At 49.7% G+C, this 24,906-nt stretch overlaps 9 protein-coding genes across 9 annotated transcripts; 6 read left to right on the top strand and 3 right to left on the bottom strand.

Moving 5' to 3' along the window:
• Window positions 1-32: 32 nt before the first annotated feature.
• On the top strand, window positions 33-2,547 carry F4813DRAFT_384867 (armadillo-type protein; the record flags this gene model as incomplete). Its single annotated transcript, XM_049246168.1, has 2 exons — window positions 33-1,522; window positions 1,584-2,547. 2 exons carry the CDS (start codon window positions 33-35, stop codon window positions 2,545-2,547), a joined length of 2,454 nt encoding a protein of 817 aa, XP_049104120.1.
• Window positions 2,548-6,931: 4,384 nt separating this feature from the next.
• On the top strand, window positions 6,932-7,767 carry F4813DRAFT_384866 (uncharacterized protein; the record flags this gene model as incomplete). Its single annotated transcript, XM_049246167.1, has 2 exons — window positions 6,932-7,189; window positions 7,252-7,767. 2 exons carry the CDS (start codon window positions 6,932-6,934, stop codon window positions 7,765-7,767), a joined length of 774 nt encoding a protein of 257 aa, XP_049104119.1.
• Window positions 7,768-8,434: 667 nt separating this feature from the next.
• On the top strand, window positions 8,435-9,933 carry F4813DRAFT_343633 (Non-heme 11 kDa protein of cytochrome bc1 complex). Its single transcript, XM_049241560.1, has 4 exons — window positions 8,435-8,651; window positions 8,796-8,886; window positions 9,024-9,137; window positions 9,246-9,933. The coding sequence occupies exons 1-4, from the start codon at window positions 8,571-8,573 to the stop codon at window positions 9,308-9,310; spliced, it is 351 nt and encodes a 116-aa protein (XP_049104118.1). The 5' UTR covers window positions 8,435-8,570; the 3' UTR covers window positions 9,311-9,933.
• An 860-nt stretch (window positions 9,934-10,793) lies between these two features.
• Window positions 10,794-13,481, top strand: F4813DRAFT_100057 (MFS general substrate transporter). The gene is made up of 3 exons (XM_049238384.1): window positions 10,794-11,658; window positions 11,887-12,348; window positions 12,415-13,481. The coding sequence occupies exons 1-3, from the start codon at window positions 11,269-11,271 to the stop codon at window positions 13,183-13,185; spliced, it is 1,623 nt and encodes a 540-aa protein (XP_049104117.1). The 5' UTR covers window positions 10,794-11,268; the 3' UTR covers window positions 13,186-13,481.
• A 4-nt stretch (window positions 13,482-13,485) lies between these two features.
• F4813DRAFT_343624 (uncharacterized protein) lies at window positions 13,486-15,629 on the bottom strand. Its single transcript, XM_049241559.1, has 3 exons — window positions 15,453-15,629; window positions 15,154-15,382; window positions 13,486-15,082 (listed from the first exon to the last, which is right to left on the bottom strand). Exons 2-3 carry the CDS (start codon window positions 15,222-15,224, stop codon window positions 13,750-13,752), a joined length of 1,404 nt encoding a protein of 467 aa, XP_049104116.1. The 5' UTR covers window positions 15,225-15,382; window positions 15,453-15,629; the 3' UTR covers window positions 13,486-13,749.
• A 1,047-nt stretch (window positions 15,630-16,676) lies between these two features.
• Window positions 16,677-17,098, top strand: F4813DRAFT_384862 (uncharacterized protein; the record flags this gene model as incomplete). The annotated part of the gene is made up of 2 exons (XM_049246166.1): window positions 16,677-16,787; window positions 16,847-17,098. The coding sequence occupies 2 exons, from the start codon at window positions 16,677-16,679 to the stop codon at window positions 17,096-17,098; spliced, it is 363 nt and encodes a 120-aa protein (XP_049104115.1).
• F4813DRAFT_100038 (homoserine dehydrogenase-domain-containing protein) lies at window positions 17,020-18,485 on the bottom strand. The gene is made up of 2 exons (XM_049238383.1): window positions 18,319-18,485; window positions 17,020-18,243 (listed from the first exon to the last, which is right to left on the bottom strand). The coding sequence occupies exons 1-2, from the start codon at window positions 18,353-18,355 to the stop codon at window positions 17,186-17,188; spliced, it is 1,095 nt and encodes a 364-aa protein (XP_049104114.1). The 5' UTR covers window positions 18,356-18,485; the 3' UTR covers window positions 17,020-17,185.
• F4813DRAFT_343619 (uncharacterized protein) lies at window positions 18,461-20,220 on the top strand. The gene has a single exon (XM_049241558.1). The coding sequence runs from the start codon at window positions 18,755-18,757 to the stop codon at window positions 19,871-19,873; it is 1,119 nt and encodes a 372-aa protein (XP_049104113.1). The 5' UTR covers window positions 18,461-18,754; the 3' UTR covers window positions 19,874-20,220.
• Window positions 20,221-21,050: 830 nt separating this feature from the next.
• Window positions 21,051-23,391, bottom strand: F4813DRAFT_384859 (uncharacterized protein; the record flags this gene model as incomplete). The annotated part of the gene is made up of 2 exons (XM_049246165.1): window positions 21,051-22,188; window positions 22,247-23,391. The coding sequence occupies 2 exons, from the start codon at window positions 23,389-23,391 to the stop codon at window positions 21,051-21,053; spliced, it is 2,283 nt and encodes a 760-aa protein (XP_049104112.1).
• Window positions 23,392-24,906: the final 1,515 nt, after the last annotated feature.

Raw genomic sequence — 24,906 nt, 5'->3', positions numbered from 1 at the left:
CTAGACGACGAGCATCGTATTAATTAGGCACTATGGCATCAATCAACGAATATCATGTCTCCGCAAACATCGGTCCCGGTGCTGGACGACCGCAACAGCATCAACGCTCCAAATCCAAAGGCAATATTCTCAAAACTTGGATCCACAGACGAAACAATTCAGATGGCTCTCCCCTACCACCTACCGAGTTAATTCCGCCAAATTATGTTCCAGAATCATCCTCATCCAGGCAAGAGATGGGTGGATTTCCGAATTTCTCTCGTCCGGCCGCCCTCGGCGAGATCCAGCAGAATCAAATCAGCATTGTTCCTCGATCACCACCCAAGCAGTACAAGCTACCGAGTGCTCCATCTTCTCCAACCAAGAAGAGCTACAACACAGTATCAGCGAAACCAATGACTACAAAGGAAGCGGAGAAACTAGCCAAGCTAGCTAAGCAGAACGAGGGCAAACCCAAAAAAACGAAGTCCGCCACGAACCTCGTAGGCTTCCTAAGTCGCCCCAAGAGCACGAAGAATCTACAAGCAACAGCTACCGAAGATGAGATGCGTTTCAAGAAGAACAAGGAAAACCACCCTCCCTATGAGACACCCCAGCGACCTCCCATCTACGCTCAATTCTCGAGCGGCGCCCTAGAGAAGCAGAACGAGCAGGATTGTACGAAGAATACTCACAGCCTAGACGTCCCTAGCTACACCTCCTCGAAGAGCGGCGGGTCGAGCACCCGCGCCGGAAAAGAACGGCCTAAATCGTACCACGCGCCCTTCATCCAGTCCCCCGACATGCGGAACAGCGGGAACAGCGGGAGCAGCGGCAAGACCTCGCCGTCTAAGATACAGCGCGGTCTCAGACTGTTTACCAGCGGCTCCGGGTCGCAAAGCAGGCCGGCTTCGGCCGGGCCCGTCGAGCCTGTCCTCGACCCTAAGGACATCGACAAGCACCTCGAAGCCATGCTGGACCGACGAAATATTCCCGAGCACCAGAGGTACAAGATGCGCAACCTAGCAGATACTATCAAGATGGAGTTCATAAGGCAGGACTGGGCTGAGAGCCGCGGCCTGCATAGCACTCGGCCCGAAAGCCACGATAGCGACTCGAGCATCAGCGTTGCGCAAGCGAACGAGAACCGCAAGACAAAGAAATCCCGAGGCCGGAGCTTTACACTGTCACGGGGTAAGAAATCGGGGACGTCTTCCCCTAAGAAGCAAAAGGGCGAAGGTTCTATAGGACGGCACTTTCGCAGCCGGTCCACGGACAGCGTCGCCAGCGAGCGGCCTTGTTCCGCTGGGTCGGGTACCGGTGGCGGCATCTTCTCCAAGGTAAAGTCGCAGCAGGGCCCCGTAGACTTCGTCGCCTACCTGCGTAAGGTCCAGAAGCCACAGTCGGTGGAGGTTGGCAAGCTGCACAAGCTGCGCCTGCTGTTGCGCAACGAGACGGTGGCATGGACGGAAGAATTCATACGACAGGGTGGGATGCAGGAGATCGTGGCGTTGCTGCATCGTATCATGGAGGTCGAGTGGAGGTATGTTAAACATATTGCCGCTTTTTACTTTGACTGGACAATTTTGCTAATTCTGAAACAGAGAGGAACACGAAGATGCTCTTCTGCATGAAAATCTCCTCTGCCTTAAGGCTCTGTGCACCACAGCCCTCGCACTGCAGTACCTCAATTCGATCCAAGCAACTCTGTTCCCGGCCCTACTACACATGCTCTTCGACCCAGAGAAGAAGGGCCCGAGCGAGTTCACCACTCGTAATATCATCACCTCTGTGTTGTTCACTTACATACAATCTGCCGCACCCTCTGACCGTCCCGTCCGCGCCAAGACGGTACTTGGCCATCTACGCGACCCAGAGCCGAAGGAAGCAGAACGACCAATCGGTTTCGTCCTCGAAATGCACCGGGAACGCCCCTACCGCGTATGGTGCAAGGAGGCCGTTGGTGTTACCAAAGAAGTATTCTGGATATTCCTGCACCACCTCAATGTGGTCTACCTGCCGCAAGAAAAGGAAGCCAAAGAAAGGGCTGGCCCGTCCGGAATCGACAGCGCTGCTTACATGCAGGCACACTTCCCGCAAGAGAGGCCCCCGGTCCCTGCTGCCCCTTACGTCGGCGGTGTAGAATGGGACGCTACAAACTATCTAGCTTCGCATCTCGACCTCATGAACGCAATTATTGCCTGTACCCCAACGGCAGAGGAGCGTAATGCTCTGCGCAGCCTGTTTAACATCTCGGGCTGGGAGCGCTGCATGGGAGGCAGCCTGCGCCTTTGCAAAGAGAAATTCTACCCGGGCGTGCATGACGGGCTACGGACTTGGGTGGCCGCCGCGGCCGAAGATGGTTGGGACGTGCGAGGCGTGCGCTATGGACCGCCTGCCGAGCCCAAAAGCCCGCGCAAGAACCAAGCGGGAGGCGGTGGGAATAAAGGTAAGAAAAAGGAGGAGGCGCCGCCACGGATCGACATGCCAAAGTTCAATCTTGGCTCCGACGCTGCACGTAGCGCGGCTACTCCCGCAGGACGGTCAAGCGAGAACTGGCTCTCGTAGCTTCGAAAAACCTGGTTGCAGAGCTAGGGACCAACAGCACCGACGATCCTTTCGAGAAAGAATAGAGGACGGCTCGTGTTGGAAAATCATAGTGCTTACAACACATTGTCTTGGCTGGGAGTCTTACGTAGAGCTGGATGGCGGTGTTCATGTCAATGTACTGTATTTGGAGTTCCTTCATTGGGTCTTAGGGGTGTTTTATTCGCGGGTTTTTTTTTCGTTGTCACGCCTCATGATATTGGGTTTCCATCTTTCCTCATCACTTGGTAATGAAGTCCGGTTGGACACACGGCTATTCACACGCGGTACGCGGTAGATTGAATGATCATGACGCTTATGACCCAGGCACAGCTCAATGAATCAAATGACTTTGGAGAAGCCTTGTCATCTGTGCCGTGTTCTATGCTTGAGTGCCGCGACTCGTACGATTTCGTGTTCCCTTACCGTTTACGTGGCTGACGCGCCTGTTAGCTGCTAAATAGGATCAGTGATTTAGGTGGTCGAATCAGGGGTTTAAGACCGTTTAAGGGACCACCTCTTAAACATGGGGGCGGTGAAGGTTTAGCATAGGGTTTAGTATAGACGTTCGAGCACGGTTGGGGATAGTGTATGCCAGTCAACCCGAGATGCAGAAGCCGCGTTGAGGACAGATGAGACCGCGTGGCCACTGGAACCCAGGCGATCTATACTCAGAACATTCTTTAATTATCAAACGCCCCCAAACCCACCGTCCTGTATTGTAGATCCTTTAGCAACAGAGAATCCAAGCGATAGCGGCACTCAAAATAGTCCGCAAAGCCAAGCTCAGCTAGTCTGTTAGTAATGACAGGTTGAAACGACTGTTCTGTCCAGGTTTGACCGCCATCGGCGCCGTACAAGACATACGCTTCGTTTCATCTAGTCTCAAAGTGGATATAGTAGGTTACTGTTCTGAGCTGGGCGTAAATTTTGCACAACCATGCCGCGTGCTTCTTCATCTGCCGGAGGGCCCGACCCACGGTCAGCTTCGTAACGCTGGCTAATTAATGCTGGAGGCCTAGAAAGTTGATCTGCATCAGTTCGGGGTGCTCTACCAAGCCGCTACATCACATGGGTACTCATATTATGAAATGTGATATAATTCAGCCTGCAAGTATTAGCCGCCGCAGAGGTACAGCAATGTGATAGGGATGATGTCGTTTTCGCCTAGCCGAATCAAATACACCGAGGAAGTGTTCCAGGCCTGTATTGTGTAATTGTAATGCTGTTCACGAGCAAAGATCTTCACGAAGCTCGTGCGTTCTGCTCCGACCCGATTGTATCCGCCGACTGACGTGGTTTGAGCCGTCGTCGACAGGCTTCACGATAGGCCAACATAACTGAATGACACTTATGTACCCAAGAGAAGTTTGGTTCAGGGAGAGAGATTGCCCAGACCAATGATCTGCAATGCATACTAGAAGAGCAGGTTCGATTCAGTAGACCTTCGCAACAACACTACTCCGTAGGATTTCACCCCGGAATCGCAAAATCGAGGCCAACGATATCTAGATTTAATTAACGTAACGTAACTCACCATGAAAACAGTCTCCCGTCTGTCTCTATCTGGCTGGGTCCATAGTTGGAAGCGTCCAATGCTAATGCTAGCGAGAACGCTGCGTTAAGTGGCCTCTATAAAAATATGACAGGTCGTTTTTTTGCTGCGGAGCCGCAGTCAAGGGCGAGCCAATCATATGGCACACCAGCAGGAAGAGGGTAGATCCTGCCGAATGACAGGGCAATAGAAGAGGTAATTTCTCCAGTAAAATGGTGTTAGAAATATGCGAACCGGGGAATAGAATGCTCTCTGAAGATATCAAGAGGGGCCCGATGCAGTCTGGCGACTTGACCGACCCACTAACAGACAGGCCTTTGTCCCCAGGTCCGCGAAGTGATGGCCACTGCAGGAATATTCGGCTTGGGTCAGTCCACCAGGTTCAATAGGCCCGGAGATATGGACGTAACTCGGGAGGCTGGCCATGGACGCGGGTCTCACAACCAACAAAGCGTTATGCGAGGAACCATGTGTGTCAACAGAAGAGTTTTAAGCTCGAGAAGGTGGTAGTTAACCGGTTGGTCGGCAGAAACCACGGAGAACAAGGACCCTGGAAAATGAGCATGGGAACCAATAGGAAAAGAGAAACTATAAACCAAGTAACAGGTAGTCAAATGTCAATGTCATGATCCCGGGATTGTTTCTTTGAACAACCTTGATAAGATACGAGGGAGCCCGTGATGACGACAATCTGGTTCCTAAAACTCCAACGTCATTCTGATGTATTGCATCAAACCAACCCAAAGTTGGTGGTGACCGGTGAAGATGAAGAGCGAAATGAGGAGTATTATCTGTTGAAGCCTCGGGTCTTGGGTCAACAGTATTAGTCCGAGGACCCTGCTCGCGATGTAACTTGCGTAATTGTATTATATAGTAGTTAGGCTATTCTCAATGTTCATGGGTGTGTAAGAGCTAACCTAGGTAGTGATATCATGTTAGGTATGTTAGGTATGTTAGGTATCATGTTAGGTTGCTGGATGCGTAGAATGGTTAGGAAGATCTCGAGGGGCTGAACAATACCGATTTTTATTAGGTACACATAAGCCCTAAAATAAAATCTCCTGGGTTAGGTAGTTCCTAACTTAGAGTCATTTACGTAATCAGTCAGCTCTTGCTAAGCCGGTCCCGAGCTTTCCTGATAGGTCTAAACCTATTTTCTTTCCCTCTCTGTAACTATTGGAAATACTATTTTCTACTAGTCAATGCACCATACATTAGGTACCTACCTAACATAGGTACCTATGTAGGTAGTTCTATTTTATGAGAGATAGCGCCAGATTTTTATGCATATAAGGTAGTTGATCACGATCCGACCGACTATTTTATGAACCTATCGTCAGTGCGCGTATATAGCTATACCTATCTGGACGATAAAAAACGTTTATAGTAGTATATCGAAGCATGTGAAAGATCATGTTAGTTTTGGGAACCAATTATAGAAACGGGATCCGGGCACCGAGTATATCCTATGTATATTCTACATACCCACAAACCTCTAAACGCTCATAGGCTTATGCCGTCACTTACTTTGGGGTTCCTTTTTTTTTTATTTTTTTTTATAACTTACCCCTCTTACCTCTTACACAACATTAACTAATCAATCTTATCAATTGTTGGTACATGCTTCTGCACCTGCAGTTAGCGGTCGATCCATGTACCCAAGGTTCAAGTCAACATCGTCACCACCTGCTAAGTCTGGTTAGTGATTTCCATTCTTAGCTCCTTGCCTAAGGGTTTTCCAATCATGCCTTGGCAGCGGCTTGGCTTGCCTATCCATCCCTGGTCTCTAGAGCCTTTTTTGAAGTTTTACCTGCCTTACCTATCAAGTAGTACCATACATCACATATTCCTTACCACGTTCATCCCTTCGTCATCACACTGCGCTTCTCTATCGTGAATCAAGAACAAGTCCCTTGTCGACACATCTGTCGACACATTAAATTGAACCGTGGGGTTTTAGGTTAACTTCGGCATTTCCTACGGGGACTTGGACCCTTGGCCTTCAATGCTGGCCTCCAATGCTGGCCTAAGCGTCGCAAAGGTATTCCGTACATAGTATAGTATAGGTTATCGAAGTCATCAAACGGGTAACCCGGTTTGCACCTTGCAGCTGAAGTCGAGGAATTCTCCCTATTGCCCCAATTGATCCGCCGTTTATTCAATATCAATCTCGCCGTCCACACTAAAAGGCTACACTACCAAGCGCAACTCCACATCTGCGAGTCCTTGCAGTCCTTGCAGTCCTTGCAGTGTCTTGTCTGGCCTGCGCCGTTCTAATACCAGTTACGGCAGAGCAAGTTCCAGCGGGCTACCGTGTTAGTTGGCCCACATTTACCAATATCAACATCTCCATCAAACTTCCTGCAAATCGTGCCGGTCCGAGACCAGCCTGCCAGCCTGCCAGCCTGCCAGTCCAGCAGCCCAGCAGAGCCAGAGCCCACCGAGCCAGTTCCTGCAATTCCTGAGGCCAGAATCGTTGGAACCCTACCCGTTTTCGTTGTGCCGACGAATCCCAGGAGTTCGGTTGGTGCCTACCAGGACTTGTGCCCAGGACCCGAAAGCTGACCACCTTCAAATTTGCCCAAAATGTCAATAAAGTATGTATGAGCCTCTTCTTGCCTATGTAATAATTGTAATTCCCGTCGACCTGAGCCCCAACTAGCCCTCAGCCCTCCCCTTCCCTGCTCCCCCATCCACGACTATTCCACGGTTTTTAGGATGTGATATCCATCTCTATTCTCCCTGAGAGCATTGCTCTTCCTTCCGCGGTTCAATTTGCACCGTCCGTCTCTTGCCTATCTCATCATCATAATGGATTACGGCCTTCACGACCAGCATGCGTCATACATCCTTAGTCAGAGTAGCCGGGGTGAGGAGGACACTAACGTAGAAGTCAGCTGGGTTATGCTATCTCGGGCCGGAGAGATAGAGCCGCTGCCGCACGAAACTATTCTACATAGGACAAGAGGACGGATAGCTCTCAGTATAACCGCTCCGAATCAGCCAACCGACGTCCCTCCCCTCAATATTAAGAGCGAGAGTGGGACGGCGTACATAACGAATCAAAGAGTAAGTAATAAGGTCATGCATTACAGCATATGAATCAAACGTGAGATTAACGTTCATCTCAGTTGATCTACCTGCCTTCCAAGCCTACAGATCAGTTCAAGTCCTTTTCATCCAAAATACTAGGGTGCCAGGATAGTCGTATGTGTTCGTCGTGGATCGGGCCTTGGTACTGGGAGGCCCATGTGCGCCCGGTCCCTGATGGCAATATCCCTCCCGAGTTTCCGAGAGTCAATGTGAGATTGACGTTCAAGGATGGTGGTTCTAGCGAATTTGAGTCCAAGTTCGTGGAACTTAAAGCGCGTCTACACCATGCGGCACAGATTGCAGAAGAGTCGGGTCAGAGCAATTGGGCCCAAACCGTCCACGACGAGCAACTACCAGAATATAGCGGCCCCCAGGGTGGTAGTAACCCTAGTCAAGCAACCGAGGTAGTTCGACGAGCGGATGAAGCAGCTCGGGAACAGCAGGCCCACCAGCAAACTCCAGACGAGCCCCCACCAAACTACGACGAGGCTCAGGCGCAGGCGGTCAGTATGCGTTTCGACGAGCATATGCGGGAGGAAGCAGAAAGACAATGACAACATGTTTGGCCTACTAGTTGTCCTAGGACTTTTTATGCTGTCGATAAATTCGATTGCTTGGAGACCCCTGATAGAGGGTCATTTATCTAAGTCGATATGAAAAGAATGTGATACCCTCGCCAATAAGACGTGGCTTTCGGTATGTTATTGCGGCTGCTCTCCGCGTGGTCCTATCCTGTTGGTGCATTCGTATACTAGGTTATCACGAAGCCGACTCTGCGGGGGAAACTAAGAGAGAAAAGAGTTGAAACTTATGATTGCAGCAACTCAGGTAGAGGATAACGCTTGTGTATCCAGGACATGACTGTAGCTTATGCGCAGAATTCTGCCCTCCTAACGAGGTTTTATAACCGGTGGCCTCTATATGAAGTAGCCCCTAAACATTTAAGTCGACGTTTAGGAGGATACCAACCCGTACAAACTACTTCTTACACATAACTAGGTATATATAGTTACCTAAGATATATAAATGCAATAAAAAACGGAGTGTCTTGCATTAATGCCCATGAAATACAAATATTTCTATAACATATATCGTTGCTTCTGCGTGAATATAATTGGTACATGGATGTATCTACATACTGGTATCTATTGGTACGTACCTCCGGCTTGGAGCGCCGATAGATCGGTCGAGTATCACGTGATAAGAACTTTAAGCCGTAGCCAATCAAAATGCCTCAATTGGCGATGCTCTATTTTTCTCGGTTGCCAACGTTCCTTGGAGACTGCATTTCATCATCAACCCACGTTCATCCCCGAAAATAAGGCATTGCAACTGCCCGACAACCGTTTCGAGCACAATGGGTATCTGGGACACTATTACCGACCTCGTCGAGGCGGCCAAGCCATGGACCACCGCCGAAGCCGAAGCTCCAGCTGAGGTATGATTTTCCCCGTTCCCCGTCGAGAAAGCTCCAGACCGGGATTCCACCGGCTTCTATGAGCGCTTAGTACCTACGTCTTTGCGACTTCGGGCTTTCTCGTCTACCTTCGTCCGTTACAGAAAGTAACTGATAGTTCCACAGGAACCCCAAGAGGAGGAGCAGGCCGAAGAGGAGGAAGAGGAGGAGGAGGATGATGATGAGCCCAAAGACCCGAAGGAACAGCTCGAGGAAGGTTCGTCGCATCCCCACGTCACCAACACATATGGCATCTTGTACTCTAGGTGGCTTTAATGCGCAAACGTTATTATGTCCTGAACATGTTAGTTGCACTATATGATGAGATATTTGCTGACGGTTATATATATTTAGATTGCAAGAACTCTAAGCAGTGCGCACCAGCTAAGCACCACTTTGACGAATGCGTCGAACGTGTAACAAACGCCTCGGATGACGGAAAGGCCGGCGAGGATTGTGTTGAAGAATGTAAGGGTTCCTTCCGCGCCGACCCGAGTTATGACTGCACCAGGAGGAATATTTTCGAGAAGCCTATTTATTTCACGGACTATAAACTGACACAAGTCTTCTCTCCAGTCTTCCACCTCGCGCACTGCGCCAGCCAATGTGCAGCTCCCAAGCTCTGGTCTACCCTCAAATAGTCAACGCAAACTAGCCCCGAGAACCCCCGGCATCAAGCACGATATATCTATAGAACACCTAGAGGCATGTGCTGGTAGGTTTTCGATCGGGCAAGCCGGCTATCGTTGTCTAACCCCGGTTAGATGGTCGAACGGTGGCGGCCCTGTAAAACGATTTGCGGCTCAAAGCGGATGACATGCCGCCGGGGTACCTTAAACGTCCTGTCCTATGTACCATACACGGCATTCACATGAATAGATCTCTGTTCCTCAATTATTCAAACAGATCTGATTTCTCATTCATATTGAGACAATTGCTGATTAATACAATTCAGAACATCAAGTGAGAGCATATGAAGGTTTATACTTGCCGATGAGTTCCGTTTCGTGGACATTAGGTAGTTTGTATGCGCTCAACCCTGTGCCGATTATAAGGCACTTGAGCTATCTGCTATCTACAAGCAGTGTCTTATTAGATTGTTACCCAGTCACATATTGACCCTTGCAATGTATCGACATCGTATGATGGGGTATAAAAAATTGCATCAACTACTACTAAGAACTCTTAGTTAGTTGTAATGATGTAGGTATTCACTATGTAAATATGAACAATGATAAATGAAAGTATCTTAAAAACACTAGGCCATAATATAACTCGGAATTGTATATAGAGATATTAGGTTTATAAAGATCCACCTCGACTTGACGTAACATGTATCTACCTAGGTACCTAGCCTAGGTAGATACATGTGACGATATCGTAAGGTGTTTGAGTTTAAGTTTGCTTCGTAGTTTTTTTCGGTATAGGTATTTAACAAATATTATAACCCCTTTTAAGCGTGTTGCATATGATCCCTAGCAAATATGCAGCCAAATCACATAAGAACACCTTACAAAAAGAAATGCCCGAAACAAACATACCAGGTGTCGAAAATGGACGGATCATGTTGGTTACTTACAAATGGGCTACATGTGCAATTTTATGTAGGGTACCAACACCTAAAGCATAACGTCTCGAGAGACTTGAAGAGAGTTAAGGGTTGCGTTACACGGAGACGTGAACCAGATGCGGCAGGTTCGCCAGACCATTAGCCAATCACAGCTCTAGATAAGGCCGTTTAGGGATATTTCAGTTGTAACTAGCTGAAACATTGAAACCCTACTGCTGCCACTTCGCTACTGCCTTTCTTACATAGTACTTGAGGGTACTTGAGGCGCACCTTTCCCCCCTAGCGATAGAACCGACTGTTTAGTGGGCTTTTTCAGGGACGAGGCCCTTCAAGTTCAACAGGATCTTGATAGAATCGGGACATCTATTCGCAATTCCACCCATTAGCGAGTGTTTTAGGGTCTTTTTATATATCTAGCTCAACGATAACAGCTTTCGATCGAGCCATGTATCCCTGACGAGCCTCGTAATGCTTTTTATGTTGCTACTAAAAACTGCCGCCGGCCGTGCAATTCGTTGGTGTCGATGCGAGACTACATAGTACATACCGCGCACAAGACGAGTTGGGATACCTTAGATTCTCCAAAAGTGATAATTCGGGTTATTGTCCAAATCTAGACCAACAGGGTGATATGATGGTACACCTTGCCTCTCGTTAAACCACCTTCGTTTTTTATTTGATTCTTTTCTTGCCCGATTTCAAATAACGGCCCCTCCAGGATGCGAACTTGACGTCTCCCTAAGGCCCGGATATTGAAAGGTGTTGGTTGCGATATTCGCTTTTGAGCACACAAACAAGTCAGCTGAGCTGAACTTGAAAGATCAACAAGGCGCGGGGCGTATGGTATGCGTAGCAGGATCCGGCTAACCTGAGCAAATAAAATATACAAATTAATTGTATCAAGTACGTAACCTAGAACTTTAAGGTTGCCCAGCCCAGCCCAGTCTTAAGCAAGCCACCAGGGGAAAGCGCCGCAGGACGGAAAGCGCAAGGAAGGAGCCTGGAAGAAGTCTGAAAGAAGCGCGCACAATGTCTCGCAGCAGCAGTCGCAAACCATCTGAGGACGCAGCTGTCGTTACAACAACACCAGCCATATTCGACGACGAAGCTGTTAAGAAGGCCCGCGACGAGTACGCCCTCAACCCTGTCGGTACTAGCTCATCCAGCAAGTCCTCCTCCCCCATCAAGGGCAGTCATCTACGGCTCGCTTCGAACTCGACGGACGACGACGACGGCAACGGCAACGGCAACGGCAACGGCAACGGCGAAGTTGCCGCGGCGCGCATCGCTGCGGGACAACCGCGCGACACGGATAACGCTTCGATCGAGAATGGCTACAGTGTCACGTATAAGGTGTACAAGCGACGGTGGTTTGGCCTCTTACAGCTGACACTGCTCAATATCATCGTCAGTTGGGACGTAAGTTATCATATATATATCTTGTATTCTTCTTTCTAAAATGGGGGCTACGAGATCTACCAATCGGTAGTTATACAACCTCTTCACCATTCGTCTATCTCCCATGCCACAGCCTTGCCTTGGCACGATGCTGTATCACTGCGTTGTTGTTACCTATTCTTTTTCTGTCATACCCACCACTTAATATGACGTGAATCTCGCTGACCATCTGTCTATAACATCATCTAGTGGCTGACTTTCTCCCCCGTCTCACAAAATGCCGCTATTTATTACAGCACGACCGAGTCCGCCATCAACTGGTACTCGACCGGCTTTCTGTTCGCCTTCGTCGTCATCTTCCCCGTCACCATCTACACCCTGCATTGGGGTCCAAAGCCGTCTATCATTGCCGCCGCCGTGCTGATCCTCGTCGGCAACTGGATCCGCTATGCCGGCTCTTACTCCCGCGACGGGGGTAATTACGGGGTCGTCATGTTCGGTCAGATCTTGACTGGATTAGCCCAGCCGTTCGTCCTAAGTGCCCCCACGCGGTACTCCGATATGTGGTTCACGGATAGAGGCCGTGTTGGCGCTACCGCTCTGGCTAGTCTGGCGAATCCGTTCGGCGCCGCACTCGGGCAACTCATCGTGCCGTTTATGGTTACGGGTCCGGCTGATATCTCTAACGCCGTGCTCTACGTCGCTATCATCGTATGTTCCTCTTCCACACCGCCTGTCTTGCTTGTACTGTGATATTAACTAAAAATCTGCACTTAGTCCTCCGTCGCCGCTCTCCCGTCCTTCTTCATCCCAGCAGAGCCTCCCACTCCCCCCGGCCAATGGTGCTCCACACCTAAAGCGTCCTTCCGCTCCTCGTTGCAACTCCTGAAATCCGCCGAGATCTGGCAGATCCTGATCCCGTACTCAGTCTACGTCGGCTTCTTCAACAGCATTTCTACGCTGCTCAACCAGATCATGATGCCCTACGGCTTCTCGTCCGACGACGCCGGCATCGCCGGTGCCCTGCTCATTGTCGTCGGGCTAGTCGCCGCTGCCATCGCTAGCCCTATCCTCGACCGCACAAAGGCCTTCCTGCTCGCTATCAAGGTCGCCGTCCCGCTTATTGCACTGTCTTACCTTGTTTTCATATGGATGCCGGGTACCCGCAACTTAGCCGGCCCATACGTCGTGCTCTCCATCCTCGGCGCCTCGAGCTTCTCTCTGCTACCCGTTGCCCTAGAATTCCTTTGCGAGCTGGGCCACCCCATGAGCCCCGAGATCACGTCTACGATTGCCTGGGCCGGCGGCCAGTTGCTAGGCGGTATTTTCATCATCGTCAGCGACGCCCTCAAGGCGGGGCCAACAGCGGATCCGCCGTTCCATATGTACAATGCGCTCGTGTTCACGGCGGTTGTTTCCCTGGTGGCGGTCATCCCGGTCATGGCGTTGGGCATGCTTGGACGCAGGGAGAAGCTGGCTATTAGACGCATGGGAAGCGGGAGTAGTAGTAGCAGTAGCACTCAGGCTGTGAGCGACAGTCCTACGTAATGCGGTAGCTACGATTCGTCATGATGCGTTGGGCGGGATGAGATGTTTTTACGCACGGTTAGATACCTAGATAGACGGATGGGTGGGAAGACGTGGTGTCCGGTGGGTGGGCGGCTGGGTACCTAACGGCAATATCCGAATAGGATAATCAACCTTGGGAGGGATCACGGACAAGGACTCGGATATGAACGCGGTTTTCTTTCTGCTCTCATCCTACTATATCATCTTTCCCTAGTGTGTTATTCCTGTATCTATCTATACCCGTAGTGCGAATTAAATGTATTTGCTATTACTTATTTGATTGAGATATATCGGGCTTTGATATTAAAGGCATGGGTTGTATATCTGTTTAAGTGCGTTATATATATATATATTAGGCATGTAGGCATGCTAGGGGTAACATAAACGCGATGCTGATAACTATTATAGGTAGTTTATTAGCCAGGACTCGGGGTAGTTATATAACACGATACCCGTGGGTAGGTTGGGTACCCGTTATAAACGCCATGTCCTTCATTAAGACATGCCACGAGACTTTTATAGCCGAGATACTGCTCCATCGGTCTACTTCCCCTCCCCAAGAGCCGCCTCCCAAGCAGTCCTTAGCCTCTCAAGCTCAGCCCAGCACTTCCACCCGTCCTCCTCGAACTCCTCTCTCTTCTCCTCCGTCAAGTCCTCTGCATCCCACTTGCGGCCCCGGAGCTTATGTAGGACCCCGGGGGTAGGATCGCGTCTGAGCGTCTCGCGGGTTTCTATTACGCCTTCCCAGCCCCAGCTGTCGACCTCTGATTTCTTAGGCATGACACGGCCTGACCGCGTTGTGCAGGTACCCCACTTGACACGCTCGGCGTTCAGCTCGTCGAGGGAATCCTGGTCCGCGAGCGCGAGCCAGGTCGACGCGCACGCGCCGAGGTACGGCTCGACGGGGTGCCAAGGGGAGCCGAACCAGCGTGCGAGGTACATGGCGGCGTAGTAGGCCCAGTATAGGAGCCAGTTAAGCGGGAAAAGCGGCGTGCAGACCACACCGGGGTGGGAGAGGTAGAAGCGCGGTTTTATGGGCTTGTCGGCTGTAGCGGGGGAAGAAAGGTATGAGGAAGATACCTTTTGTACGGTAGGAAGATCCTCAGTTAGGCAGAGGAGGTCTGTTATGCGCTTGCTGCTCTCATATGGGGGCCTGTATTGCCGTGCCTGGAAATCGTCGAAGCTAAGGTGTTCGCGGCCGGCGTCTATTGTACTTGTCCAGATAACTCGGCCTCGCGGTTCGTTTGGTTGCGAGCGACTCAGCAGTGGTAACAGTTCGTGTGCTAGGATATAGTGTCCGAAGACATTGGCGCAGAAAACCTCAGCTAACTCGGGCGGTGGTGTCTTCAGGTCGGTGGCCGAGTCTCCAAGTAGCTTCTTCTGGTCGAGCGTAACAGCAGGCAAAGCCTTCTTGAAGATAGGGAATGTGCAGCATTGTACGAGCCCAACTTGAAGGAATTGTTTTGCAAATAAGATCCAATCTAGACCAGACCAGCCGCCGATGCCCGCATTGAAGAGTGCGACATCGAGACGGGGTATTTTCACATCTTTAACTAAGCCAGTCGGATCGCTCACGGTACCATGCACTAATTGCTTCGCTGCGCCGTATATTGAACGAAGGTCGCATAAGTCGACCTGAATACTGAGGATGTGGACTCGAGAGATAGCGGTCTGAGGGTCGTAGTCGTGGCCTGCTCGCGACCGAAGCTGCTGGGAAGTCTTGGCCGTCTTCTTCAAGTGAGCGCGTAGGGAGAGGATGGTATCTCGAGACTTGGAAACGGAGCGTGTTGTAGGTATAAGAACAAGATGCGAGGATAGGGATCGCGAAGCGAGGAACTCGTCGATTATTCGCTGACCGGTACCAAGGCCGACGCCACTACATAGTCCTTCGTCTAAGATACAGTACTCCCGGGTGTGAATTCCCACGTGGCATAAGGAAGCGCATACCTATTAGCTCCAGTGAGCAGGACGAAGAACTGTTCGTGACTCGCGGCCCCTGCCCACGGCGGAGACGCCATCGTCGGCTAGGTACTTGGAACAATACCCTTCTTTTCCCAAGCTAGGTAAGTAGAGTCGGTAAGGTATTGGTGACCCGGCGCAAATGTATAATTGTATGCAATATGAGGTAGAAATTGGGTGATTCTGCTTGTGTCCCCCCTGCCGACACGCGGTGCGACTTGCAAATGTTAGGCAATATACACACACCAGATGAATTAAGGCGGTCAAAACGGGCGAAATCTACATACTAGATTAACGAAGGTGGAGCGATGGGCGTTCGGGATCAAGTGGAGCCCCGTAGCGTAACATCGCAAATGCGAGTGTGGTTGAGTGTGCTTCCGAGCATGATTCCATCTTACATAGAAATCGTCAGTTCATTCTACGATGTTCGGTCCAAGTTTGGGGGAATTATCGAAACGGAATGGTGCATGGAAATTTAATGATTGAAGAAGGTTCGGATGTGGTGGTACACAGTAAGCTACGTCATTTACATACATAGATACCTAGGTACCTACTTCAAGTAACACGTATGTAGGTACTAGGTATGTATTTTAGGTGTGTAACGCCAACAAACTATGTATGTAAGCATGTTTCAATCTTGCTTAGGAGTTTATTAATTGGTCATAGATATATGTAGAGTAATAAGACATACATATTAGCAGCGTACCTACATTAGATATCGGTATGATGCATGTATATATAATGTGTGTGTGAAAATAAACGCCATGTCGGCCTCGGCAGGTCAAGTGCCTAGGCGCGCATTAGGGACTAGAACGACTTACACGTGCCTAGCCTAAGAATTATCTGCGTTGTTTTATGACAGGTCTAGCCCCTACTATTTCCGACTTGACAGCTGTTTTAAAAGGTTTAGTTATTAGAAATACATATTGTTACAGTAAGGATTACATAGTGGGGAGATGAAGAGATGAACCTCGGGTGGTTATCACGATATCTATAAAATTTAAGGTTCTTCGTAGCGTAGGATCCGATCGCCAGGGACTTCTCCTTCCCTTACAGGCTTTCCGTAATGGGTAATTATCAGTATGTACATACATGTAGTATTAGTAGTATGTAGGTTACATACATAGCATTAATATTATTAGGTGGAACGTCATCTTCATCTCGCTTCTTTCGGCTTGCCTTATTATATACTTGATCACCTTTTATCTTATTTTCCCTTTCTTTCTCTCTCTCTCTCTAAATCACAACTTCATACTTCATAATCTACATTATATATATGCGCAATTGTTTGCATATTTTATATCGTGTTGCTCAACATTGTCTATATAATTAAGTCATCATCACTCGTCCCTCGTCCGGTTACACCCAAATTCCATAACATCATAGTCGAACCATCTACGTCTTGGTGTAGTATTCTATTCGACTTGATAAGACGCGAACGCGGCCACATCCGGCATTCCATAACTTTCGCTGCATCCTCATTTTAATTCTTGACATTTCAACGTTTCAACATGAACAAGCTACCAATAGACCTAGTTATGACTCGGTTCGCGCATACGCTCCAGACTGGCTTGCTGCCCGACCAAGTCTGGATGGTCATTAGCTGGATAGCCTTCTTTTTTGTGCGTCTCAATTCTATTGGCCCCTCGCTCCTCTGCATTTTACTAACAGTCGTGTTCAGAAATTAGCCAGCTTATCCTTCGCTGTCCCTATTCTATGCCTGGTCATTTTCGACTTTTGTCTTTGGATCTATCGATTGAACCAACCTCAGCCTCAGAACGCTCCACAAGCAAATCGCATTTCGCGCAAAGCTACCGGTCATAGCATTAACCCAATGTCACCCGCAAGTGACATAGGCTCCGCGACAGCTCTGGCTGCTAATTCGACTACGAGTCAGAGACGTACCGTTTACTTGGATCATGCGAGCGATTAACCCGAAAATACGTAGTCCGCCACAACAACATAATTGCGACAACCGTATATAATAAAACATATATAAACTTTTGTATCTCTTCCTCGACTACGAAATTTGGGACAGGACTTTGATCAGATCGCTGGTGACCCCCATTGCCGTCACATCTCCTCCGGCGCCAGCGCCTTGTATGATTAGAGGATTCGCGCCGTACCGTTTGGTGTAGAAACTAATGATGTTGTCGCTTCCTTTGAGGGCCGCGATCGGGTGCGATTTGTCGAACGTCTCGAGGCCGACCTTGACGGTATTTGCACCCACGTCGATACTGCCCACAAATCTTATCACTTTGCCTTGCTTTTCCGCTGCAGACTTGGTTTCCTCCATTTGAGAGTCGAACTCAGGCAACCGCTGCAAAAACTCGTCTCCACTAGCAACAGACTCCAGCTCCTTCGGGATCAGACTCTGTACGGGGAATGATGTGGGGGATTCGACAGGGAGACCCGCCAATCGGGCAAGTATTGTCAGCTTCCTCGCCACATCAAGTCCGTTTAGATCGTCCCGAGGGTCTGGTTCTGTGTAACCCAATTCCTTCGCTCGCTTGACCTCGGCAGACCATTGGCCACCAGAACCCTCGACCGGAGCAAAAGAGTTGAAGAGGAAGGACATTGTACCGCTAAATACACCTTCAATCTTAGTCACCTCGTCGCCTGTCTCTACAAGGTCCTTGAGCGTCGAGATGACAGGCAGGCCAGCTCCGACGGAGGATTCGTGGTAGACCTTAGCTCCAGACGTAGCAGCAGCAGTGAATATACCCTGCCATAACTTATACGAGCCCGAAAAGGCCTTCTTGTTGGGTGTGACGATGCTGATACCACGGCTTAAAAAGAGGGGATAGGTATCCGCGACGTCTTGGGAACTAGTATTGTCCACAAGAATGACCTTCGATGGTGCCGCAGCCAAGTAATCGACCACCTGGGGCAAATTCAGCGGCGACTTAGTCGAGGCGGCGAGTTCTTGGAGGACGTTCTCGGTGGCTACGGAGTAGTTGTCATTGAAGAGAGCCTTCTTGCTAGTCGAAATATAGCAGAGATCCAGCTTAGGGGTCGGTCGTCTTTTGGACAAAGCCTCGAATTGGGAAAGGAAACATTTGCCAACCCCTCCAGCACCTTTACATAAATAGTAAATGTATTAGCCAATCGAATCACTAATTATTCAAACATGTTTCTTAGTTCGTAACATACCGATGATAGCAACAAAGACTTTATTAGTTGCCGCCATATTGTGAGTAGAATACTTAGGTAGATAGGTAGGTAGTCAATAGTTGTATTTTGCAAGCTTTCAATGGTAAGGACGTGGGGTAATTTTATGTAGACACAAGGCCGATCCCGGGTTTCGCGGGGCATTTGAGGGCCTGAAAATTCAGTGGACTTAAGTGGAGCAATTGAACATAAAGCCTTGTCGGAAACTGCTATTCAGCTTGGGCATAGGTACCTAAGGAGGTACTTTACCACCTTACCTAACATTAGAGGTACAATACAATACCTAAAGCTGGCGCCATCCCGCTTCACCAAACGGCATTAGCTATTACAACATTCAATCTTTCATATCCCGATTGCCACAACCCGACCTGCGAAACTACCTTACTTCACTTGCTTTTGCACGCAATCCCCGTTCAAAATGCCACAAGATCCAAATCTCTACGGGCAACGGCCCGCCAAGCGGCAAAAGAAGGAGATGCCACTTTCGAGCTCTCTGGACTTTGCTTCTCAACTGACATCCCTCCTCTCAACGTCCGCCTCCGACCCATCATCAGCGTCATCCTCCGCAGTAGCGTTCGGCCGCGCCCGCCCTTCTAAAAACAAAGACGACATCTTCTCCGTCAAGGCAAAACGGAAAACGGGCACCTCCACCTCCACTGCAGAAAAAGACGGTAAAGATGGCGCGAGAATCCAGCTCAAAGAGGTCCGCGGCACCGAAGACGAGAAACAAGACCTTGCGCGTGCGCGCCGCAAGATGGAAGAGAAAGCGCGGCTGTATGCCGCCATGAAGCGTGGGGATTACATCGCGAAGGAAGGCGAGGCCGCGCCCCTCGTCGACTTCGATCGCAAGTGGGCGGAGCGGCATCCCGAGGACGCTGACAATAACAACAACGACAACACGTACTCGAGCTCCGGGACAGACGACTCGGATGCTGACGATGCCGACCAAGAGATGGTCGAGTTCAAAGACGAATTCGGCCGCACCCGCCGCGCCACCCGCGCCGAAGCAGCACGCTACGAGCGGCGGCAGCACCGCAGCGCGCTGGGCGCCGCAGAGCTAGAAAGCATGGCGGCGAAACCCACCAAGGCGCCCGAGCGCCTGATCTTCGGAGACGTGATCCAGTCGGGCGCGTTCAACCCCGAGGACGACACGCGGGACAAGATGCAGCATCTAGCCGCGAAGCGGGACAAGTCGCCAACCCCGCCCCCCGACACGCATTTCGACGGGCGCGCCGAGATCCGCACAAAAGGCGTGGGTTTCTACCAGTTCAGCCGCGACGCGGAGGCGCGCGGGGCCGAGATGGACGCGCTGGAGCGCGAGCGGGAGAATACCGCGCGCGTGCGGCACGAGAGGGAGGAGCACAAGGACAGGCGGAGGAGGGAGATCGAGGAGCGCAGGAGGAAGATTGGGGCGAGGCGCGCGGAGAAGATGGCGGAGAGCTTTTTGGATGGGCTGGCGGGGGAGATGGGGACGTCTGGTGCTGGTGGCAAGGGGAAGGACTCTGAGGAGGAGACGCAGAAGAGCACCGGTTCGTGATTGTTGGTTGGCATCGATGCTGGCGCGAAGGGTTGCTTTCTTCCACTAGTTACTATTACGAGAATACACCTTTTCTTTCGTGGCTATAGGTGGCTAACGCAATAGCCACAAGAAAGGTAGGTATATGTTGTGGGAGAGTGAAGAGTGGTTTAAGATTAGGAATTTGAATGAATATATGATACCCCCTTTTTACCATACCTACCTAGGTTAGGTACCTAGGTCAGGTCCCTAAGGCGGCGTTGACAAATGGGCGGAAACGTATAGGAACACCAATAGTTAGAATTCTTATAATAACTGGAGGGGGAATATGAGTATGATGCTATTCAAATATAAATTTAATACCTTTATGTTTAATTATAGTTAAGTAACATCGTGATATATGTATGTAACCTAGTCTAGTAGGCCGAAGGGACGTTATACCACTCGGTAGTTATATCCGCTCTGATAAGAGGTTAGTCACATCATTCTCTAACATGTACTAATAGCATCAATGTTGTCTATACATATCGTATTATACGTGTATTCCTAGTTAGTCCGTCTGATTAGAGCATCCTTTCCCAAATCTCGTGCCTGGTCGTAGTAATAAACACGCCTAGCATATAATATTCGTACATTATCCTTATTCCCTCTATAATAGTATATAAATCAAGTGGTTATACCATATATAGGTACATATTATTAACATTTGACCTTATCAACCTAGCCTAGTTTAACAAACATAATCCACGGGGTTAAAGTTTCCTAATCTAGTAATGTTCGTACCAGGTATCAAGATAGACGTACTACATGACTATAACTATATAGTATAATATATATATATGGTAGATATTTATGTGATGTGAAATACCGCTCTCCTATCAACAGCCGCAGCCAAGGAAACGTATCTCTCTCTCATCGTCGTGTATCCAACAACGCCGTAGCCCAAAAATGCGCCCGCAAATAATAGGTATAGGGTCGACGGAGAAGCGGGAATCGAAGTCGCCCGCTAATTTTCCCCTGGAAGCCAATAATACAAGTACCGTCTGCCGCATAAGCGAAGTTCCCCTGAACGCCGAAATGTATATGCGCCCTCTTCCCAGATAATCATGCTATATACAATAGGTTTTCGTTCTCTTCGCTTTGAGCCGCCCAAAGAGTGAGAAATGAAAATGATGACACCGCATACAATCCCGGCCGTTCAGGAGAGCCACCACATACAGCCGCAATCACTCATATCGCTCCCCACCACACCAGCGCGACCTCCTAGATGGCGCCCCACAACTTCGTCCTTCGAGGCTCCTGGTCCAACCCCTCCTTCGTCCTCATTAATGATGATATCGACTGTCTTTCCATCTACTTTTATTGCTTCCGCCTCTTTGTTCTCGTTTATCTGAAACTGGCGGCACCAGGGCTTAGCCGCTGACGGGTCGGCATAACGATGCTCCTCGACCTTGATGACTCGCGGGTATACGGGTGGGTAATTTGGGGGTATGGGAATGTCTTGGTCAGATATGCTACTAGACGTAGCAGTCGAGGAAGTATCGGTTGGGTTCGGAATGCTATTAGAGACCGTGGTAGTCGCATGGCGATCTTGGGGTGAGCCAAAAGGAATATCCGAAGGCCTTAAACTGCCGCCGTTGTCAACACCTCCAGGAGGTCCAGTAACAGCCGCGCTGGGTATCGTAGTTGGCCCAGTGGTTATGTCCCCAGTCGTTACAGGCAGTGGAGAACCTAGCAGCGGTCCAATACTGTTGTTTTGATTTGCGTAGATAAAAGCCTCCAAGATGGTGTTGTCCCAATGGCAAATCCATATGCGGTCTCCGGTTTGGGCACCATTACGATTGAAACCACCGCCATACAGCGTCCGACGACGGCGAGCAGCAGGCGTGGAAGAGGAGGAGCTAGCTGACAAGGCCTGATCAGGAATAATGACAGTTTTATTGTAGGCAACCTCGAAATTCCACGCCGGACCTCGAGTGCTTTCGTGAATATCATTAACAAGCTTCAGTCGCACGTCAGCTAATTCAGGCGGCTGCATCCCCCAAAGATACACGTTGTTTTTCAAAGTCGCGCTATCATTATAAGAGAACCCTAGTAAGTAGTTAGATGTTTCCGGTTGACCAGGTAGTCTCTTAATGTCCATGCCAAGCTGGAAGAAAAAGAGGTCGCAGTTCCATGCTTGAGCTAATGTCGAGTCACTAAAGCAGGTATTAGACATTCGATTGTTCCGGAGAGGCAAGGAAAAATGTCCTTCTTGTAGGGGTAGTAAATCTGACGGCAGGGTACTGAGAGGTTGTGTGTCCCAGTTGCCCGTATTTACTACTGGTAAAGGCGGCCTAGTCATCAGTTTAGCATTCAAAATCCAAAGAGCATCAAACAGTAGGAAGTTCTTACCCATCCTTATGCGATTTATCTTTCGAGTCGGGACGAAGGAGAGTCCCAATGACAGCACCGAGTATTACTCCCATCAAAACGAGAACGACGGCAGCCAGGACAATGGCCCAGCAAGGAACAATCCCCCAAACCCTCCTTTTCGCGGTTACTTGCCAGTCCTTTGGCAATCTTTTCTCGTCTTCAGCTTCTTTATTAGTCGTAACAGCAGCATTTAATTCATTCTGGCTGGTTTCGGATGTAAAACTCCTAATAGATTGTCTAGATTGGGGCGAGGATAATGCGCCTAGATCCTCAGTAGACGCGAATTCGGGATTTCGAGTAGCTATCCCGATACCTCCAGCACCCGGGATGGCCAACATTGGCTGGACAGGCGCTGGCTGAGGCGTTTCTACGCCTAACGCCTTTCTAGTATACGCTTCTTCCGGATATCTCGTGTAAGGAGGCAGCTGTTCCGTATGACCATCAGGACCAATCAGATCAGCCACGTCCTCTCCATCTGGACCAATTCTTCTTTGGTAGTTGTCCGCTGCTCCAGGGAACCCGACATTAATTTCCGCCTGTACCGGCCCGCTGGACATTCCACCGGTTTCAGGTACGGTATTCTGCGGATACATGCCGTACGGATGCGCCGGCCCGCGAGGCCCGTTGTACGACCGCTCAGAGATTGGTACCGTCGACGTTGTCGCCAGACTAGCCGTCCGTGCCACTCGAACATCCTGCGGATACATCTGGTACGGGTGAGAAGGACCAGACGGGCCATCGTACGGGTCTTCGGAATCAACAAACTGCGATGCGGTAGAACCGCTCGAAATTCTACTTAGAGAAGCTCTGCTTAGAGATCTACTATCCGACTCAGAAGACGACCCATCGTGTTGCAAAGCCAGAGATTCGCTCCTCCCATGCGGCTTTGTAATACTCGATGGGCGTGGCGGCGGTATTTGTGTCATCGGCACATCTTGCAGCGCCGTCACAGGTCTCGGAGTTTGAATGATTGTCGCATCTACCGGGCGAAACCCATCGGCAACTATCATGGCCTGCAAGTCATAGTCATCATCGTCCCTTTGCGAGGTAGAAATCCTCACCGAGGTTCGAAGCGACGAGACGCGGTTTAATTCGGAGGATTTGTTGTCCTCAAAGGCCCCCATTGCCGGCGGTAATTCCAGGGGATTGCAGTTTTACGCGCGAAGAATGGGCAAAGATGCCAGTGCAGCATCAGAAGCACGGCGATCGACGATCCTGGGCCCAGAAGATCATCGGGCAGACTGACGAAAAAAAAAAAGCGTGCCGGGTTGTTTGGTGATGATATTTTTCGCTCGTGTCTAGTTCTTGTCGAGTCCGGTCGATCGAGAATCCCAATTGCAAGTTGTCCGTTGTAGACAAATGAATAAAACCCCCAGCCCAGCAAGTAGAAAACAGCCGTTTCTAGTGGGAGTGGCTAGTGTATTTTACAGGTTCGGCACAGGGAATCCCAGTACATAGCCCCAGCACGAATCAGGGGCCAATGCTTGGACTAGCGGGTTTCGGACTTTTAAGAGGGGGGGGGCAAGCCTAAGCAAAAACAATGCCGTACCCTCTAACCTAGGGAATTATTGCCAACCTAAATCCTCATTGGCCCGTACCTACCTAATATACCTAATATACCTAATATAGATATATGTAATGTACATGTACGTACCGTATATGTGAATATATCGTATAATATTTCTAGCGTAGTACGGATCCGTAACCTAGTGTATTGTACACTTCCAAGTTTTTACATGCACAAGTGCCTTACATGCCATGTCTACCCTCAGGTAGGATGATCTGGATAAGATAGTACATAGTAGGGACTGGGTTAGTAGGGACTGTGGACCGATAAAAGGAAGGATAGGGTTGCTTTCGATGCCGTCCACAGATAGTATTCTTACTACTACTCACATACATACCTATGACACCCACGACTGCACGATCTTCGCCTTTCTCACAGCCAGCATGCCTAGGTACCTATACCAACTAGTTTGTCTATACCAACTAATTTGCAGGTGTAAGTTTGTAGGGTAGTGGTTTGGAACTTGCTGAGCAGCGCTGAAAATGATTGGGTTGGTTAGCAGGTCCATCGGCTGGTCTCGCCCCATGTGCGCTTCCCTCCTCACCCTCATCAGGGCACCATTTGATCTCTTGGCGATGACACTTTAGGTTATTGTTAAATGTGCGAAGGCAGGGAGGACAAAGGGCCGCGGAGAGAGTTCGAGATCCGTGTCATTATCAATAGTCCCAGCACAATAGTCCCAGCAATGGCCCTGTCGACATCATCCCTTGAAGGTTAGGGCCGTGGGCCGTGGGCCGTGGGATTTCATTGACAGATCATAGCGTACTTGAGAGGTTTTACGCCCCTCGGATCTAGACATGTCATCCGTCGGAATTCACCATGTTGCTGTCAGATGGCATCAGAACGATTTCATGTCCAAGTAATTAAAAATGGCCTGTATCGACGATAATATATGCCGGAGACACATATTCGCTACATCCAGTTAAGCCTATTTTGTGTTGCGAGAATATTCCCGGAAGACGGACGGCACGAGGCCAGGCGTAGAATAATGAAGAATTGAAAATGCGAGGGGCGTGCGGATAAAAGTCTCGGTTGGGTGCAGACTAAGGTATTATCAATACAGCCGGTTCGA

The sequence above is a fragment of the Daldinia decipiens genome (genome assembly GCF_022478715.1).
Source record: "Daldinia decipiens strain CBS 113046 unplaced genomic scaffold F4813scaffold_2, whole genome shotgun sequence".
In the NCBI taxonomy this organism is placed as follows: Eukaryota; Fungi; Ascomycota; class Sordariomycetes; order Xylariales; family Hypoxylaceae; genus Daldinia; species Daldinia decipiens.
The sequence above is the reverse complement of the archived record's forward strand: the minus strand, read 5'-3'. Positions and strand labels throughout refer to the sequence as shown.